Below are 21,034 nucleotides of genomic sequence, written 5' to 3'. Positions count from 1 at the left end.
AAAAAAAAAAAAAAAAAATACGATACCGTCCCGGGTCCGAATCTCTAAAACCGAACAATTGGCGTTCTGTTTTAATTCCCTTAATAATCATTTTAAACATGCATTAAAGAACATCCTGATGTTTATTAAGGTGCAAGGCGACGTTACCTCGTTAAAAGCGTGACGTTTAATTCCTGTTAGACATGCATCGGCTTCTCTAGAGCAGGAGGTCGCAGCTTCATGTCACCTTTCATATTTATGGGGATTAATAAAAACGCAGTGGGCCACGTGCCTGATGTTACATGACGTTGCGTGCAATTAAAAACATTCCCAGGCGCACCTTTTTTTGGCAAACCTGAGAAGTTTGTGTAAAACTTTTTTTTTTTTTGGAGAAAAATCACGTTTACCATCAGGGGCCTGGAGGAAAATGCGGATAAATAAACGTCACCGTGTCAGAACAGAGTAAAAGGAAATACGCCAGCTGATCATATATCGTCAGACAAAAACTTTTATTGTAGCTCGCAGCGCAGGCGGAAATGGAGCGTGATTCATTCATTCTTTTTTTAATTTTTTTTTTATTATTCTCTCCTTTTGTGTGTTCGCATCGCGCAGCGCTCACGCACACCGCTTTCCTTTATAAATGTATATCTCTGAAAATCAAAAATAGAACTGCAAGTCATATATGTGGAAGGGGGAAAAATGCATTGAACACATGTAAAACGTCTGCAATTTGACCGTAAAAGAAAATGAAAGATAAAAGTTTTGGCAAAACGAACAACATCGTAGAGGGTTAAAAGGCATATTAATATCAATCTATAAAAAGGGAAAACTAAATCACAGGATGACAAGGAAATGATTTTAAAAATGATTAAAAAAAGGATAAAAAATTATGTATTTTTCTTGAATGAAAATGGTGTGGACTGGTGTGGGAATTAAGGTCAAATAAACGGGTCCAAAAACAATGTACAACAACAAAAAGGCCTGCAAATACTTAAAAAAAAGGGAAATAAAATCCGCAGTTAGCTCTCCTAACTACGGGCTTACTGTACCAAAATCATATACAAAATGGTGGAAAATCCAGGATTTTTACAAATCACAATACATATAGAAAAAGAATAAACTTTTTGAAGAAGAAGAAGAAAAAAAGTAAAAATAGAAATAATTCGAAGTTAAAAAGGCACACCTCTTGCACAGTGTAGACACTGAGTAAGGTTTGGAATAAGGTCTGGGAAATACGTGGGGTTGGGATGGATCCGCTCTCGACCGGGGGCGACAAAAAAAACCCACAACGTGCATTTTACAGCACTTAAGCGTTGTACAAATTCTTCATTTATGAGAGCACTTCGACTTGGCGTGGGTAGATTTTACATATTTTTGAATATATATCCAGTGAGCAGAAGCGGTTTTGCGTGGAGTAGTAATCACGTGTGCCTCCTGGCACGATTTTTTTTACTTCCCTTGTTTATTCCATGGTGGGATGAGCTGACATTTGGTTCCTTCTGTCATGTGCAAAATACATCACTTACATAGTCTGCCAACCTAAAACAAGCAAGGAATTTTTGAAGAGCAACACAGACTGGATTTACAGCTCAACAGTGACAGTGGTTGTCTTAAAAAAAAAAAAAAAAAACCAACAGAAAAGGTATAAAGAGAAGGATCTGGGCACACCAGCCTAGCCGTATCTACTTTAACACTGAAATACGTCACCAGAGTGTGCCTACTGGTGCATTAGATGGAGGTAAATTGGTTCATATGAAGAAAGCACATTTTTGTTCCAAATACAAGGACAGCGGGGCTGTGTCCAGAAATGCCTTCGCTGCAGCAGTTTACAGAATAAGCGATCCAAAAAAAGTGCAACGTGTTTAAGGTGCTGATGGTGACTGCAGGTCATGTAACAGATGCACGGACGTCCGAAAAGAGGCAAAATTCTGCTGAAATAAAGTCACACATTACCTTTGTCCACCACGTAGGCTTTAAAAACAGAGACACAGTCTTGTTGAGTGCTAAGGTGGACACCGGGGGGGTGGGGGGGGTGTCTTCATTAAAATGTTAATGTCCCAGGCGAGACAAGTCCTGCGGACGAGTCCACGGAAGTGCTACTGCTGCCAGCCTCCACCAGCAGGGCCGACGTAACGGAGCTAGATGCACGGAGTTTGGTGTTGGGGTGGGCGGAGGTTCTTCGCGCTGACCCACGTGCCCCTCCCCTGCTGCTGTCCCACCCACAAACACCCGCCCCCTCCAAAAAAAAACACACACAAATGGAACACTTAACAAAGCCGTAACAGACATTGCAACAAAATGTTATTAAAATCAAAGCCCCCACCAAAACCCCCTTTTTCTTCTTCTTTATGGTCCCGTAAAATATACACAAATCAGCAAGGACAAAATGTAAACGTATGGTGGTTGTAGCTGCTGTGCGGGTGCCTTCTGCAGCAGAGCCGGCGAGTGCTTTCGTAACACCCCGCTGCTGGCGTCCCCCTTATACCCAGTAAACTCCATGAGGCGGCGCGGGTTATGGCAGGATGGTGGTGATGAAGTCGTAGAACCTCTTAGAGTACTGCTCGGGGTTCACTGTGGAGATCTCCGCCCCTGCCTGTACAAAACAGGAAAACCCGACCCGTCAACCTGTCGCCATGGAGTTAGGCCCACTGAATCAAACGATGTGGCCATAAATATACAACTATGCGTGCTGGTTTCAATTAGTTTTCATTGAAGGTCAATAAATAAACTAAATAAGCTTAAGGCGTAACTTTTACGGACAAATGGGACGTGCTAAAAGATGTCAAATCAAATCCATGTGCTAAATTTTTAACACAAGAACAAGAATGTTAAAGCCAATCAGCTTCTCACCCCATGTTTTACAGTTTTGGCTGCGTGGGCTGCTTTTTTCTTGGCATCGTAATGTGTCAGAATGTCAATGATGGCCATGAAGTAGACCCCTTTCCTAGGAGCATCTTCCAGAAGAAAGAGAACAAGAAGACAAAAAAAAATGACTTGCTTAATCTGAATGTTAGGAGTACTATAAAATCCACATTATATACAGTGTTATATTATTAAACAGTGCTGGTAAACAAGGCATGGCACTTGCCTTTATTATCTATTTATTATTTTTCATACTGACTAGAGGTTGGGATTAATAGAAAATCTGCAGTCTTGAACTGCATACATAAATTTTGTATTATAAATATGTCTAGAAAAAAAAAATAGATAAAAAAATGTTGTGCGTTGTGATGCTGAACCAGACATTTCCTGTCCTTGGCGTTAAGTGTGAACAGGTGAGGCTGGTGGGTCACCTACTGTCATGGCTCTTGATGGCGTAGACATCGATAGTAGCATCAAACTCTCCAGGAGCGAGGGGCTTGCTGCTGTCCAGCGTGTTGCTGGGGCTGTCTGGGGGGGTGCCGTCGCTCTCACCCTCCTCATCGCCCTCGTTGTCCTCACTCTCCACCTCCTCCTGCTGCTCGGCCCACTCCACATCGTGGATGCCCACCAGAAGGCTGTAGTCCATCAGCTTCAGCTGCGCCAGGAACTGAACAAGGCGGGGCGGGTACAGAAAAGTACAGGCGAGCAAGGATATTAAGTATTAATAGCGCTAGTTTTAAAAACCAGGTTAAGTAAGGAGCAGGGGTAGACCAATCATTGTCCTGAACTTCTTTTAGGTTTATATTTTCACATTTGCAATGTACCTCCACATCTTTCCTCAACTTATCAAGGAAAATCTTCTTGTTTTCCTCATCAATGTAGATTTTTTGACCTTCGTTGATGAAGTCGTTGTCCTTGAATGTGGGAAGTTCCTTCGCCTTAACAGCAAAAGAAATACAAAGACACAAACGCTCTATAATAAGACAGAACGAATGCATATTCTGACGACCCATTTAAAGTGTAATGCCACCTACTGCCATGAGAGGTTGCCTTGCACTGTCGGAAAGAGGCGATATGCTCACCCAAGAGAATTAAGATTGCAAAAAACGTGTGAATCTTCTACACATAAACACCAGCTCTGAACCCAACGTGCTACAATCACAAAACCCCTCAGGGCAAAAGCAAATGAGCAGCAGCTCCCCCACGATACCGCCAAGTTTTGTTGTTGCTTTTTGCTGGGCCCATGCTGAAATATGCCGAAGGCTTGAAGAGTATAAGCAAGGGCTTATAAAGCCATTAAACTCCAGCAACGTTTCTCAAAACCTAATTAAATTCAGCCCCTGCCTGCTCTGCAAAGAGCCTCTTCACATTCGAAAAGCAAGTGGTGGTGAAAGAGAATCAGTGCTGAATGTAGGTCATCGATAGCCAAGATTCACCAATCCGGCCAAATATAGCCTAAAAACCTCGTTCACATGCAAGGCACTCCAGTTGGAACAAGATTTTTGCCAGAAGGATGAAGTCTTCTGGCAGTCTGAAGAAGGAAAATGGGCAGAAAGAACGGCTCCCAAGCAAACAATGGTCGATCATTATTCACTCAGACTTGATATTTTGTGGAACATTCAGACAATCATTAGTCCACCACCATGTTTGAGCCAGATTCATACAGGGCAGTGCTTTCAAACTAGCGCTAAGATGCCATTTTAAACACACAATCTTTAAATATAACCACAAGCAGTGATTAGCAGTCCCTCGCAAACATGGTGCAACACCCTTTGATGTCATTGTAAAATGGATGTGTGCTTGGTTTTACCAAATTCAGTATTCATTGAAAGTGTCAGCCATCTGATTCCTCTGCTGATTCCTTCCTAAGCTTCACACACACAGAGACACAAGCACAGGGCAACCTGATGTAGTATCAGATCAATTTAACACCACCACGCGGCAACACAGTCAAAGATTTTTGACATGTGAAATGTTATCTTGATGCTCAGCAACTCTGGTGTGAGTTTGATGTTGCGTCAGTGAGCTGAGCTTGAAAGCATATAATTTAAAACAATATATAGATATACCGCGTTAGGTGGCGTTTGAGCCCCCTGGCCACGCCAGGGTCAAGACCTGTCTCAGTATGAGCTTTGCATGAATTGTGATATGTGTGGCAAATAAAACTGAGTTTTTGTGCATAGGAAGCACCTGAAAAATGGCAAACTCAGTGAGATGGAGAATAATAATATTAATAATAATAATAATAATAAAAATTGCGAGCAGTGATGATCGAGCCCAAAGCATGCAACACATGCGCAGGACGCCGCTTTCAGCAACCGTGTAACCTGATGTTCTTATCAATCGCACCAAGTGTTGTGCACATTGGCTGATGTCATTAGTTATATAGCTTTTCTGATATTACAGAAATTTCATGCATTACTTTTTTTCAGGCCAAGACTCTGATCAAATGTGCCAAGTTTGGTGTCAGTTGACATTGTAGGGTCATTTCCTGTGTGCTGCAACTATTCTGGAAAATTTGTAGGAGTGTCACAGCCTCAATAAGAAAATGAACAAAGTTTGGTGCAGATCGCGTTTTGTTCTAAACTTTTTTCGGTTCCACTAGGTGGCCCTTGACTAACTCAGAAACTTTATTCGTTAAGTTAATCAGGTCGGGACTCAATCGTACAAAGTTTGATAAAGACTGGTTGATGTAAGATAGTTACTGTGTCTACTAGGTGGTGCTGCAACTATTTAGGAAACTTTATTCAATATGTTGTTTAGGCTGTGACACTTATCAATCGTGCTAAGTTTGGTGCAGATCGGTTTCCACTAGGTGGCGCTGCGACTATACTGGAAAGTTCATCAGGGCCGGACTCTGACCAATCATATGAAGTTTGGTTCAGATGGGATGTTGTATGAGCAAAGGACAGCAGCTTCCTGTTCCATGGCGAATCATTGAAATTTGCCGACATTCCGTGGTCAAGTCAGTCAATGAAATCTCACACTTTTCACACATCCACATCCCAAAGGACCTAAGGCTCTTCGAAACACATTTCAGGTATTTACGATATACTTGTGAGGAACAAAGCAGCGTAAAGTAAAGCTTTCCTGTTGCCACCAGGTGATGCTTCGACTTATCATGAAACGTCGCACACACACTCAGTTCGGACCACATCCTTATCATTCATGTGAAGTTTGGTCAAGATCGCATGTTGTACGTGCGAACGACAGCAACTTCCTCTTACATGATAAATCATCAGGACCAAAAAGGCACATTTGATTAAAATGGACAGACTTCCTGTTGGGTTTAGGACACACCTGTCGGTGAAACGGGGAGTTGGAGCTGGTTAACTGAAACTTTGCAAAATGGCGCGGTGTACTTTGTAAATGCTTTTAAGTCATTACACTAACGAACAAGTCCCACGCTTAGCGCTGCGAATAGTGCCTGTTTGGAGGTGGTGCCCATAGTGGTTTAATTAATCAGACATGTATGAAGATGAGAGAACAAAAGTGAAAAGGCTTGATTTTGTCATTGTAATGCACAGCAATCGCAGCACTCTGCGACACAAGGAAATGTGTCCTCTGCTTTTAACCCATCATCGTTTGTGAGCAGTGGGCAGCCATGACAGGGGTGGGTAGGGACGGTACCTCAGTGGCACCGTGGCGGTTTGGGATTTGAACCAGCAACCCTTCAGTTGGAGTGCACTTCCTTACCCACTAGGCCACCACGGGGCAGTGGTGGCCTAGCAGTTAAGGAAGCGGCCCTGTAATCAGAAGGTTGCCGGTTCGAATCCCGATCCGCCAAGGTGCCACTGAGCAAAGCACCGTCCCCACACACTGCTCCCCGGGCGCCTGTCATGGCTGCCCACTGCTCACTCAGGGTGATGGGATAAATGCAGAGGACAAATTTCACTGTGTGCACTGTGTGCTGCTGTGTATCACATGTGACAATCACTTCACTTTACCACTGTCCTAGAAATTGACATTGGTGTCGGAACATGGACATCTACCCTCTTCTCAGGGTCTAAAACTTTTAACTGAAAAGGTACAACTTAAAAATAAAAAACAGACAGCATGAATGCTCAGCATGGACGGCCTATGTCGAGGGCTATAAATAACCATGTGTGTAGCGCTGATCCTCATATAGATCCCATAAAGGATATGGGATTTGACAAGTATTACCAGGAAAGCTGGAAGGTTCATTTGATTGTGAAGGTAGAGCCAGAAACAATGGAAAGAAGAAAAAAAAAAAACGTATACACGTTCAGAGTTGTCTGAGAGTTCTTAAGAACTAGTGTGTTTGCCTGTGATGTAGCAGAAACAGTACGTGCAAGTAGTGCAGGGATGGGTGTGCACAGCGGTGGTGCAGTTTCGACATCACTGGTGGATCTCTAAAGCTGTTTCTGGCAGCAACAACAGAAAGCGAGCTGCAACCATTAACGTCAGGGGGGGGGGACAAAAATAGCTAAGATAATTAATTCAAGTGCAGGCTGCTCCTTCAAGGACTGTGTATACACACCCAACCCACACAGCAGACACAAATGCTTTTGAAAAAGCACTTCAAATGACGAAAGGCACACTGCTCGGTCATGGAAAAGACATCACTGTTTTAAAAAGGTCAAAATAAACAACTTTTTTTTATCAGATGCCCTTATCCAGAGGGACTTACAATCAGTAAGGACAGGGACAGTCCCCCTGGAGACACTCAGGGACACAAGTGGGGTTTAAACCTGTGACTTTGTGGCCTAGGCTACTACCACCCATGGATTTTTTTTTTTTTTTTTTTACTTTACTTTCATTAGTTCAACCGTGCATTTTTCACTTCACCAAACGTTTAACTGATTTCTGATCAATCACTCAAGATCATTTTCCCCATCCACATTTTTCTGAAAAGATTATGGTTCTCAATGATCCACCCAGGTTTCACTAATGTGCTGGACTGGCAGCTCCAGCCTATTTGGTTTTACTCTACAAAAAATTTTTTTACTTCTGCATTAATGAACGGACCAACTCAGGGTTACTATTCCCACTCCAACCCACACAACACCTTATAATGGCACATAATCCCTGTTTATTGCAGCATTGCGCACGGTCCACCTAAAACCTAAAAACTCACCACCAGTTGTGTTGCCTGATGTTGGGTACAACTGCGTTTCGCTGTCGGAGCAAATTAAGCCGTTCATTTTCATAAAGCGAAAGTGAAGTGTTTGTCACATGTGATACACAGCAGCACAGCACACGGTGCACACAGTGAAATTTGTCCTCTGCATTTAACCCATCACCCTGAGTGAGCAGTGGGCAGCCATGACAGGCGCCCGGGGAGCAGTGTGTGGGGACGGTGCTTTTGCTCAGTGGCACCTTGGCAGATCGGGATTCGAACCGGCAACCTTCTGATTACGGGGCCGCTTCCTTAACTGCTAGGCCCCCACTTCTCTAAGGAAACCAGGACTTTCTGTCAGAAGTGGGATAACTACCAATGTTGGGTACACAGTACTAAATATTCCATCTGCTAATTTACCAAGCTTGTCTAAGTTGCCTAACCCCCTGTTCCTTCGGTAATACTCACGCCTGTATTCGTATACTATTCTACGGTCATTCACCGCCATGTCACAAACAGTAGAGCAGGTAGTCTGGCTGCTTCCGAAGAGAAGCCACCTCCTTTTGGACGGCATGTCCAAAAGATGAGACAAATAAAAACAGCTTTAGTAAACAGTAATAGGCGGATACAAGCTTGTCTTTACAGTGAACGCGACAGTTCTATATGTGTCCAAGGTTAAACAATGTAAGCCTGCAGGGAGAGCAGCTGTTGGACGAGTGAAAGGGTTTTACGTCCTTCACCAGGCCTACTGCTGCTGCTGTTGCCGCTGCGTCCCAGGCTAGTACATGCTTTACATGTTTGGTGAGCACAATAGAATTGAATTGAAATAAAAGTGAAAGTGTGAAAGTAAAAGTGATTATTTCTGTAAATGTGATACGTGGGCAGTCATGAAAGGTGCCTAGGGAGCAGGGTGTGGGGACAGTAACTTGCTCACGGGAACCTCAGTGGCACCTTGGCATTTCAGGATTTGAAACCGCAACCCTTACGAGTCCGCTTCCTGTGCCGCTAGGCCACCATCTGCCCCAAAACTAATACTTAATGCAGAAGTAATTAGGGGAACTGCGCTGTGGGTCACAAATTTACAACAATATCTGGAACTCAATGGACTACCCATTGGACACTGTGGGTATATTCGGTGCAGAAATACAGACATGCAGGTCAATTCTGTCTGTCCTTTCACATCCACAACAGACAGGCATTAAAATATAGAGGGACAAATGCCATCCCACATAAGCCGCAGGACAGGAAAAGAAAGGTCAGGCGTGTTCATCCGCGTAATCTTTTGGACCCCTCACGGCCTGTGTCACAGGGAGCTGCCTGACTGTAATCCACAGGATGGCTAAATTAAGAATGTTTGGATCTTTAACTAAACTGTTCACTCAAGGCGGAGCTCCGTCAAGCCACTTAACATCCACGCATTTTCTTCACAATGTCCCAAAATTAGCAGTAAACAGTTACTAAACATAACCAATGTTATTCAAAGTGAAGTGAAGTGATTGTCATTGTGATACACAGCAGCACAGCACACGGTGCGCACGGTGAAATGTGTCCTCTGTGGGGACGGTGCTTTTGCTCAGTGGCACCTTGACGGATCGGGATTCGAACCGGCAACCTTCTGATTACGGGGTCACTTCCTTAACCGCTAGGCCACCACTGCCCCTACCATTCACCCGTTAATAAAAGATCTCTGCTTAGTCTCTGCTTAGCATCACCAATATATGTTTATTAAGTCGTGTAGTCCCACTTACTACATGCCTGGTACATTTGGAGCTCAAGACAAAGGGAATTATCTGATGAATTAAGACAATTATTGTCACACGTGATACACAGCAGCACAGCACACAGTGCACACAGTGAAATTTGTCCTCTGCATTTAACCCATCACCCTGAGTGAGCAGTGGGCAGCCATGACAGGCGCCCCGGGGAGCAGTGTGTGGGGACGGTGCTTTGCTCAGTGGCACCTCGGGGTACCTTGGCAGATCGGGATTCGAACCGGCAACCTTCTGATTACGGGGCCGCTTCCTTAACCACTAGGCCGCCACTGCCCCAGCCTATGACAAGGCACATGAGATATGTAGTAAACAAAAAAAGTTGGAAAACAAAGCAAAATGTTCCTTGTTTTAAGAGAATGGTAAGGAATTGGTCACTCATGTTAATTAAAAACATCTCATGAAGCTCAGTCATTAAGACGAAAAGAGGAAAAACAATCACGGGGCACCACTTTTGTGCACTAAGCATGTAGCACCATATAGCGGCATATATTCATCACGGTCTCCACCGTCTCTGCAGAGAAGCTGTGTCCGAACGTTTGACTGGCCATGAACCTCACAGTCATCACTTTAACGCAACTTGGAAAAACTGCCAGCTCAGCAGAAAAGTGTCTGACACAATGCACTAGAGCCATAGGATGAGACTGCGGTTACCTTCTCCTTGTCACTCGCCTCTCTAGCAACTGTGGATCCCTGTGAAACAGAAAAAAATATTTTTTTATATATATATATATAAAAAAAAAAAAACAAAAAAAAAAAAAACATACATCCCCTTCAATGCAGCCAGGATTATTACTTATCACTTGTGGATATTTCATTAAAAGGTCTTCACCTACCTTCAGGTCATACTTTTTGTACACAGAGAGGCGGTGGCTGAAGACATTTCGGGTGACGATCATGTATGTCTCCACGCCGTCTACCGTGATCCGGTACATTCCCAGGAACTGAGGCAGCAGTGTGCTCCCGTGACACTCAACAATGTACTGCACGGGGAGAGGTGGTTTAGATTCAGACGGACGGGACCGTTAACTCTAATTCTATTTTTAACTCTAACATGAACACCAGGCTCCTGGTTGACTGTTGGGTAGGGACTCCTGGTGATCTGGGCCTGTGGCCCAGTGTTGCACAATACACTGCTCGAAAGAGTCGAGGAGGAGGAGGAGGAGAGGTAAACTGCCCCTCTGAACAGAGGCTTCTGGGAAATTCAAAGCAAGACGGGGCCCCTCATATCTGAGCAACAATGTGAAATTCCTACTGGACAGCGTGCTATTTAGGTTCATATACCTGGTGATATTTCTTGAGGATGTTGTGCATCTCTGCGACGTCCTCGCTGGAGATGGTCTTGACGACGTACCTCTTGTCGTAAGAGGTGTGGAAGCGAGCACCGCTACGACCCTGGGCATCGCTGGTAATGGGCGCGCTGCGCGTTAACGAGTTCTGAGGAGAGCATAGATCATAGAGTTAGACTGGATGTTCTCCACGGTCGTGTTCCACACCGTAATAAAACAGCTGTTTAGCAAAAAGCTCTAAATTAAGATGGATCAGCCCAGAACACTGCCCATTGGATCGGTTGCATCTGAAAAAGAAGGTCAGCTGGCTGGTGTCGGATGCTGAAGCTGCGATTGTGTGTGGGTATTTGTGCATTTGTGAGAGTATGTGTCCCCGATTCAGTGGAGCTTCTTGATGGAAAGAGACATGACGCTCTTCAGAGGGCCGCTGGGGATCGTCTCCTGCCCCACCGACGACGAGTGGCAGACGCAGCTGCAGAGGTCCTGGCGTCTGGAGGCACATGTCACAGGCAACCAACCACCCACTTACCGCCGCAAGTCCACAAAAACTTGGCACAACCGGCTCGGACTTTTAATGAATCATCCAATCAACTTCCAGCCAACCGCTTGAAATATCTCAAAGCAGCATGCCACAGTGGGAGGTTTAGGAGCGTGTGTGTTGCCACTGCCTTGCACTGTTGTCCCAAAGTACCTCCTGAGAGAACGTGTGAATACCGATGAGCTCCTGAGAGTAATGACACTGGGGTTTGGCACTAAAGCCTGGGGGGGCAGAGAGCCATAAATGCTCATAGAGCAACATTTGTCACAAAAAAAAAAAACATTTCTCAAAAAAGAGATCTCGCAAACAGTGGCCTGTTAAGAAAGACACAGACATTTGTGTTTTCCAATGGCACTTGATTGACATTAAAACAATGTTTGCCTGGCTTGTTTTTTAATGCTTTGCTAACATAGATCTACCTGTAAATGAAAATGTTTGTGCACGTCAAGTATTTCAATCATCCTCAATGAGGAAGTTGCGTTTGTGAGAGCTGTCAATCATCTGCTTCTCCCATTTTAAACATTGTTCAAATGTTCTGGGTGACACAAATAACAGTTCTTTTATTTCCTTATTTAAATCCGGAGGACGGGTGACCTTCCTCCACCCATCGAACACAGCGTTTAAAAATAGTGCCTACAGACAGCTGTTACTGAAAATGAATAGTCCAAGTATCAAAAAATAAATTCTAACAGACGCGATAATTTTACTACATTTTTGTTCATGTATCCGTTACGTGTCTTCGTGTGTCTTCGTTTTTCTTCCAGGCCCGGCATTTCTGCCTGTTGTCCTTGGTGGCGCCTGGTGTCGGTGTCTAGAAGAGTGCGTTTTTGCTGTCATTCAGTGAAATTTCCCAGTTTCGTGTTGCGCGTGTTTGTTTTCTCCTGGTCGGGCCGGAGTCCCGGCGGGGAATACGGAGTGTGAGCACATACGTATCTCCCGTAGGACTTACACTGTTATACACCCTATGTTTTGGAGGGACAGGTTAGCCAACCCAGGGTGTCATGTTGGGTAAAGACGTGTTTATTTCCTTCATTCCTTTAGCTCCGCCCCGTTTTCCACGATATTGGTAGCACTGCAAATAATTGGCCATCTATACTGTAATAAACGGTTGTCACTTTTCCCTACGCTCGTTTTGAATTCGTTTGCCCTCGTCCTCCTGCTGCCCCACCACTCCTGCCTTGTTCTCAGCCCCCGACCAAGACCAACGGGAGGGTAGCGTATCAACGAGGACCTTGCGCGTGACCTGGCTGGATAAAGGCCCGGCCACCTACGGTGGAGCCTGAAGGCAGCACGGGACACAGAGACGCGGCTTAATCCCTCGACAACAGCTGAGGGAATCCTGAGGCCCACAGTGTTCTGCGCTTCAAACTGGGGGGGGGTCAGCCGGGGATTCGGTTTCTCCGAAAGCATAATGGCAGCCATTGGCTTAATAATGGCATTATGCCCACAATGTGGCAGATAAAGAGTCACCGCCCACGCCTGCAGTTCCTTGCAGAAAGTAAAGGGGCAATCCTTCCTTATTAGTTCTTATGCTGCAAGTGTTTAAAAAATTGGCCTGAAGCACATTGATTTTCCCGTCTTCTTCACCGCGAGGCGTCATCGTCAGGTCTGGGACAGGAAGTGAAGGAAATTAAGAGTTTGACCTCACGGGTGGGTGGTGCTGGTGGTGTCAGGAGGTTGATGTGGAATTGCACCGTCATGACGCCGAACAATGGAGCATTACATTACGACAGCGTTCGGAGTGCTTAATGGTCGCTGCTCACTAATCACGGGTTCCTCCCAGGCAGATCAACGACTCTTTTCCGGTGCATTCCATGCTGCAGACACATCTCGAGTAAAACCACTAGGGGAAAACTACTCAACTATTTGCCCCGTAGTTTTTGTCGTGTTTTTTTTTCTTTCACCCCTTGAGCACATACCTGAAAATCCTGGTCATCAAGGCCGAACCTCTCTCTCAAGTTGCGAAATACCAGGGGGCAGTACTCTTTGAATTTAAAATGGCTCGGCATATTTTCCCTGGAGAAAAACACAACTCGTAAGAACTGCTCCACACACCTTTTCCACACATTACACAAACTGCCTAATAAAGGCATCATTTATAAATCCCAAATGCGGTGTCGAGGTGTGAAGCAGCAAGGGTGTATTTGAATAATGCAGATCACCGTCAGTACAACATTTACATTTATGTTTGTAGCTGAAACTCGTACAGGGCTGTGTGAGAGGGCTTTGAATGTGATCACAACTAAAGTTTTCAGATCAGTCACTGCATTCGGGCGCTTTCACACCTACAGGGCACTTCATGCAAATTCAACTTCTGTTCCACCCTCGGTGTGGTTCGTTTCATCTGGTGTGGACACGGTAATCTCACATGGGTGTGCACCAAAACAACCGGGCCGAGACCCACAGAAAGAGGTGGTCTCGCTTCGAATTAAATCGTGAAATCTGGTGCGGTCTGCATGACAAGAATGCGGACCGAAACAAAACAGGACAAAGCGATATCACCTGATTTGAGAACAGTGAATTATGGATAAATTTCAATGTCATTTTCACAGTTCCGTGTTGCCTTGATATGTGCCTTGGGCGGTTCCAGTGCTTCAGCATATTGTTTTTCGAGACATAACCACGCTACATTTTTAAAATGTATGTTTTGCCTAAATGCATGCAGTATAATATAAAATCGCCAGGGCAACAGCCAACCTGCGCACACTAACTTCCATTATGTCCCTCCAATTTCACGCAAGCACAGTAGATCTACTTCCTGTATTTACTTTTGTTGTTCCCACAGCGATACATCGGACCAATTAGCCTTTTGTCCCGTGCGAAAGGGAACCAAACCAAGAGGAAAATGATACGGTGTTCAAAACTCACCAACTGATTCGGACCAAAGCAAACAAACTAAGGTGTGAAAGCGCCCTCAGTGGCTGATTTTCATATAACAAAATACTGTCTACTGTTCTATGCTGTGAAAAATGTAAGCATAATTCTGGATGAAATTGATTACGTCATTTGATATGATTTGTAATTTCATTCTACGAATATACAGGAATGAAGCCAACAGTAGCTATTTACTGAACTGTCTTCATTCTGAGTCTACTTGAGCTTCAGCTGCTTTCCTAGCGTTTGCTCTCTTTCTGCTTTTATCAATTTATCTGCTTTTTAACCAATTTTCACTGCTGCAGCTTGTTGGCTTGTTTTGTGAGTTTGCAATTAGCTTTGTTATTTATAGATAGCTATCTATCTAGGTAGAAGGCATATTACTACTACATGCCCAAATTTTTACACTCATAGCCTCTCTCTCGCACATGGACACACACACACACACACACACACACACACACACAAAGTGCCTGAAAGCATGAGCAGCAGTGATGCTCTTCTGAGCCGCACTCACTTGTTGAAGAGGTGGTTGTCCACTTTGATTTTGGAATATGCCTTGAAGTCATCAGGCATTAGCATGATGGGGATCTGAACGTGACTCAGCTCATTTATCTGTGGGGGCAAGAGGAGATTTCAGTTTCACCATCAACATGAACTGCAAGGTCATAAATGCTTCCGTCTTTGTACACATGTTTACACTGATAGTGCAGCGCCACATGACTGGCACATGTTTCGAGAGTTCTAGGCACCCTGATGTGCCAGGCACAATAATGACATAGAGAGTGATGAATTCTGGGTAGTCACAAAGGGACGTCCCTGCAGCACAAAGGCCCGCTTCACTGAGCCAGGAACTGAGACAAAGCCCTGATACAGATAACAACTGATCAATCTGCATATCACCTACCCTGCTGCCCCCCCGGCTGTAGTCTTGTAGTTTTTTTTTCTTTTCTTTTAAAATTACAACCCACAAAGTCATGTTTAAAATCATAATTCAATTACTCCTCGCGTAAAGTACTGATTTACATTTACATTTACAGCATTTATCAGACGCCCTTATCCAGAGCGACTTACAATCAGTAGTTACAGGGACAGTCCCCCTGGAGCAACTTAGGGTTAAGTGTCTTGCTCAGGGACACAATGGTAGTAAGTGGGATTCCAACCTGGGTCTTCTGGTTCATAGGCGAGTGTGTTACCCACTAGGCTACTACCACCTTATAACCTTACAAATGGGCTCGAACAAGTTCTATAAACTATTAGATAACAGACAAGCAAGACAGCACATTAACCACTGAACCATCTGTTCTGAGAATTCCGGGTATTCCGGTATTCAACATAGGGCTCCGAGCAGGGTATTCAAGGCCTTTTGTATTGTTATTGTGACTATATGAAATGATATTAACTATATTAACCTGCTGCAGCAGTGGAAGTTTTATTTAAAACCCCAGTGCTGCACGCTTATATCAGTGCATTTGAATGGGTGTGAAGTTGTGCTGGAAATACGGCTCCCCAAAATCTACTGTGTAATTGACACACACATTACATCCATTTTACGCCAACGATTAATGGTTTTAATCCTTTATTTTTCATTTTAAAAGGGAGGAGCTCATCACCTTCCTGGCACACAGGGTATGTAAGCGAACGTCACAAATACGCAGATTATCAACACCCTGTTCAAACATTCTGATGAGAGAATGTGACATTAGTGGACACTCCCAATATATTATATAGCGTCAAGACAGTATTTTCAAAACACCCACATTATCAAACACTCTAGTAATATTTAGCAATTATTTGTTTGACAATATTCCTGGCTCTTAATCCACAGAAACATGGAAAGCTTTGATTATGTGGCTTGGACACAGGTTGTCTCGTACTAAAACCATTTAATTCACCACTTGATCAGATGTGACAACGGTGAACGGCCACAGAGAGTGGAGCGAATGTGGCACCGTTTGGTTTTTATGGCACACCACATTGCCACTGTGAAACCACGTGCATTCACTTCGGAGTGTGTTAATGCCGTCCTCGGGGGTATGAAATCTTGAGTATGTTTTAAGGTGCATAGCAATCTGGCAGCGGTTAAAACTAAACTACAGCTAAACTACTAAAACGAAGCATGTGACAAACTGACAAATATCTGACAAACAACGTTGATATTTAATTTTTTTTTCTCAATTAAAATCTATATTACTCCACAAGAAAGCCATACACTATACTTGTATTTTACCAGCAGTCAGTGCAAACCCTTGGTGCAAAACCAACAACTTTTGGGATGTAAAGATGTGCCATAATTGGCTTTTTTAATGCTTGGTAAATCAGTGCCGTGGTGTTGGTGGAGATGCTGTACAAGACATCGCTCAAATATCCAAAGCTGTTGTCAGCTGGTGACTGAAGCTCATGTCGTATATTGTTTACAACATTTTCATACTCATACACCAATCAGCTGCACTGATGTACTACGGATGGGACCATAACCCTCATGGAAGTCCACACTCCTATCAGGAAGAAGAATGAGTAGTCCTAGGATAAAGATGATTATTCACAATTCCTTTGTACTGAGTACCGATGAGTCCCAATATTTTGGGGGGTATTTTCACGTCATAAAAACAAGACAATGTGAAATAATTTATTATTTTCTATGTTGCCAGTGAGTTCAAAATTGGCTTTTTCCCTAAATGCATACAGGGTTGAAATTTATTAGTCTACCAAGACCTGACTCGGGGGCAGTGGTGGTTGGGGCAGAAGGTTGCAGGATCAAATCCCAATCAGTGTGTGGGGACGGTGCTTTGCTCAGTGGCACCTCAGTGGTACCTTGGCAGATCGGGATTCTAACCAGCAACCTTCTGATTATGGGGCCGCTTCCCTAACCACTAGGCCACCACTGCCCCATAAGGGTGATGGTTAAAAGCAGAGGACACATTTCGTTGTGTGCACAATGTGCTGTGGATCACAATGACGATCGCTTCACTTTCACTTCACTCAACTAAAATGAGAGAAAAGCTTCCCCCCCTCCTCCTTAAGGCTTTGCTTTACACAGACTAAAAATCTCTCCATGTGTTTGCGGACAGCTATATCCGTGACAGGAGACAGCTTTTTTTTTTGTGATTTCTTGGTCGGGAGAAGTCTAATTATAACTCAATTCTTCCCTGTCCACACCACCCCCCAACATTTCACTGACATCCTGCAAGGCTCTTAGTCATGCTGCTCGGGTCCCAGGACCCTGGCCTGTTTGCTGTCAGCTTTTTACATGCTGCTTCTGTTTTTTCTGTCCGCTCACTGCAAACCAGGCAAAAACCTTTAAATGCAAAACATTAAAGTACCATAGAAACCAGAACAAAAATCCATACAATTTGACAACAATGATTATGTGTTATCAAGTATTTGGGACCATGATCACCCATCATCATTGCACAGCAGTGAATAAATGTGTAAAAAATTGCAAGAGGTTTTTATTATTAGCAAATTTCTTTTCTCATAGACAATCAAAACAATCTTTACAACAATAGCAATAATAGTTAAGGTGCAGTCAGCAGTCTAAGAATGAATAATGTTACTAACAGTGGCAGTAAAAAAAATTGCTAACAGTGGTTGTATATTTGTCCTATTGCATTCCATTTATTACATTCATTGTGATAAAGATCCATTACAGTAGGGTAACTGTAACGAGCCTATAAAGCCCTGTGAAAAATTAATGCCCCGTGCTGCGCCAATCAGCATGAGCTGGACTGAACTTGCTGACAGAGCAGCTCTCAGCAGGAAGAGCCCACCAATGGGAATCCATTATGCCATTAAGACTCAATGATGTTCTGTGGTCCACCCTATGTCTGAGGTGGACAGCAATGGTATTGATCTTAACACCCAGGGGGGTGCCAGCTGGACTATTAGGACAGAAACAGCTACAAAACTCCCCAATTATAAAAAAAAAAAAAAGTCTAAATGAGAAATAACACGAAACAAATTTTATTTCATGACATCCATGGTCCCATCCAAGTTCAGGAAAGCCTGGTACCATTTACCATGGTACTGCCATGTCAAACGTTGTGATTTGAGGAGATGACATTAGTGTCTGGAAGTGCTCAGGGCAGAGGGAAAAAAAAAATATATATATATATTTTAAATAATTCATTTATCAGTGTAAGTACAGTAAAATAAAGATGGGAGCCTAGAGGAAACTTCATTGACAAATACATACAAAACAAATGCAATTTCTTCAGTAAAAACATCCTTATAGTAAGACCTTAGGCAGCGGTTCGTAGTTAAAAGAACCAAGCTTATTGTGAGAAAATGATAAATTAGATTAGATTAGATTAGATTCAACTTTATTGTCATTACACATGTACAAGTACAGGGCAACGAAATGTAGTATTATAAATCAGCTAATTAAAGATTTAATTGGAATTATAATACTGTTCTTTAATTCATAAATTTACCTAAGGAAACTCAGATTTATTATATTCTGTAAAATATTCACTGGTGAAGAAGAAGAAGAAAAAAAAAAAAAACTTTATCCCTGGACATCAGCTCAATGGCACCACACAATTTTTCGCTTTAGACTGATATAATTTCTTTTTATTTAGCTCTTCTAAAGCAAGCAGACACAACAAGTTCAATTTAACAACAGGAGCCACAACAAGCCCCTGATCTGCCAATCCTCAAAATTGTGCTGCTATGTTCACACCAGCAAATATAAATCTGGTGACAGCACAGATGGAGCATCGTGAATCTCTTTCTCAATTCTGCACTAGTGCAAAGGGCAGAGGAGAAAAAGGGATCTATGCTGACTTAGTCAGATTTCACGCATTTAATGCAAAAATTATAGATAATCAGGCACAGAGACGTTGCTAAATGCGATTAAGAACACTCAATCCTTTCGTAATTTAATCTTTCATAATTCTGTCATTTTAAAAGGATTAACCCGCAGCAACTACACCCATTTCTTGGTCATCATAGTTCAGTTTTCCATAACAAATGTTGTATTGCCTGATGCTGACATTATAATGATATTAAGAAGCAAATGTACTTTGCTTATGTATTTAAAAAAAAAAAAAAAAAAAAAAAAAAAGGTGAAGTGATTGTCATTGTGATACACTGCGGACATTATTTTTATTAATGTGTTATTGACAGTGTATCCATGTTCCAGAGTAATCAATGATTATGGTAAATTAAAGATTATGTATAATCAGTATTACCATTTTTTTCCCCCACAATATAAAAAAAACTGAACTAAACACAACAAACAGCAAATAACTAAACAAGAGGTACTGCAATTAATACTGTTGTATCATAGATTGTACTTTCATTTTATAATTTTCAGCAAAATATCAGCGAACAGCTGAACAGCAACCAATTGTATTTTTATTTGCGATGACCTGCTGTCATCCTACTAGAATGAATGAATTGTTTTAGTGTGTGTGTGTGTGTGTGTGTGTGTGTGCGTCAATAAGACGTTCACATAGCAACCTCGTATTGGTACACAGCACGTACCCTCTAGATGTTGAATACCGCACCGCCCCTCCCCTTCCCAGGGAGGTGTTAGATAGTATATATATATTATTAGGTGGTGGTGTATATCAGATGCTGGCAGCTACGTCCATCCTGCTTCTTGATTCAAGCTGCCACCTTCAGCGTCAGATGTTTGTACATGAAAACATACTAAAGATTGTCGTCGCCCATTACTGTGCACAGATCGACTTAAACAAACACTGTGCAGTAGGGTTCACTAATAAACTCAGAAAGCTGCATCTAACAACATTACTGTATTGTGCAGCTGAAAGATTAAAAAAAAAAAAAAAATCTTGCTTTTTCATTTACATTTACAGCATTTATCAGACGCCCTTATCCAGAGCGACTTGTCCCCCCCTGGAGCAACTTAGGGTTAAGTGTCTTGCTCTGGGACACAATGGTAGTAAGCGGGATTTGAACCTGGGTCTTCTGGTTCAGAGGCGAGTGTGTTACCCGCTAGGCTACTACCACTCTTTTCCTCGAGTAGCGGGCGGAAGATTTAGATTCAAATCTAAGAATTAGAACAAAACAGAAGAAATAGAACAAATCTCTACACTTTTTTTCCGCCTTGCACGATCACTGCTCATTTTACTTTTTTTTTTTTTTTTTTTAAATCTTGTTCATTGTCTTTCACTCATTTGCACACCTTCACCCTACCTGTTACACATATTTTATGTTAAAGAGACCGTAAAAGTGTAATATTTGGTTATGTTTGCAATATTTGCACATTGGTCTTCATTGCATACTTGCAACATTTGCAATACTGTGTTCTGTAGCAGTCACTGCGCATCATACCGTGTACCGTGTATGACTACGTATGTGACAAATGAAATGTGAATTTGATTTGGATTAGAGAATGACCGCATGAACCAGGGCCGCCGTGTTTCAGCAACCGTTGCAAGCTCGGCACACATCGCTCGGCGCCTCGGCCCAACGTTCACACCGCCACTTCCTGTTTGTCTCCATGGCAGCGGGGCCAGGTTTTCCGCTCCGAACCAAACACAGCTTGCCCTCCGCGAGGACAGGAAGCCAGCGCCGAAGAGGCGCTCATCTTCCTTTCAACCGTCGCTGCGCCGGGAGGGAGGGCGCATGTTGAACCGAATGCGACGCCGACCTTCACCGTGGCCTTTTAAACAAC

At 43.2% G+C, this 21,034-nt stretch overlaps 1 protein-coding gene across 1 annotated transcript in view; it reads right to left on the bottom strand.

Annotated features, from left to right (window-relative positions):
- Positions 1 to 537: 537 nt before the first annotated feature.
- pip4k2aa (phosphatidylinositol-5-phosphate 4-kinase, type II, alpha a) overlaps positions 538 to 21,034 on the bottom strand; it is a 22,548-nt gene continuing 2,051 nt past the window's right edge. The window contains exons 2-10 of the mRNA XM_028966043.1: positions 14,909 to 15,006; positions 13,437 to 13,533; positions 10,975 to 11,127; positions 10,527 to 10,673; positions 10,345 to 10,383; positions 3,666 to 3,779; positions 3,277 to 3,508; positions 2,830 to 2,933; positions 538 to 2,572 (exon numbers count right to left, since the gene is read on the bottom strand). Of these exons, the coding sequence (XP_028821876.1) occupies positions 2,492 to 2,572; positions 2,830 to 2,933; positions 3,277 to 3,508; positions 3,666 to 3,779; positions 10,345 to 10,383; positions 10,527 to 10,673; positions 10,975 to 11,127; positions 13,437 to 13,533; positions 14,909 to 15,006 (1,065 nt within the window). The 3' untranslated portion in view covers positions 538 to 2,491. The remainder of the gene's footprint in view (positions 2,573 to 2,829; positions 2,934 to 3,276; positions 3,509 to 3,665; positions 3,780 to 10,344; positions 10,384 to 10,526; positions 10,674 to 10,974; positions 11,128 to 13,436; positions 13,534 to 14,908; positions 15,007 to 21,034) is intronic.

This window comes from Denticeps clupeoides, chromosome 2 (assembly GCF_900700375.1).
Source record: "Denticeps clupeoides chromosome 2, fDenClu1.1, whole genome shotgun sequence".
Lineage (NCBI taxonomy): Eukaryota > Metazoa > Chordata > Actinopteri > Clupeiformes > Denticipitidae > Denticeps > Denticeps clupeoides.
Note: the sequence above shows the minus strand (reverse complement) of the source record. Positions and strands in the feature narration are given on the sequence as shown.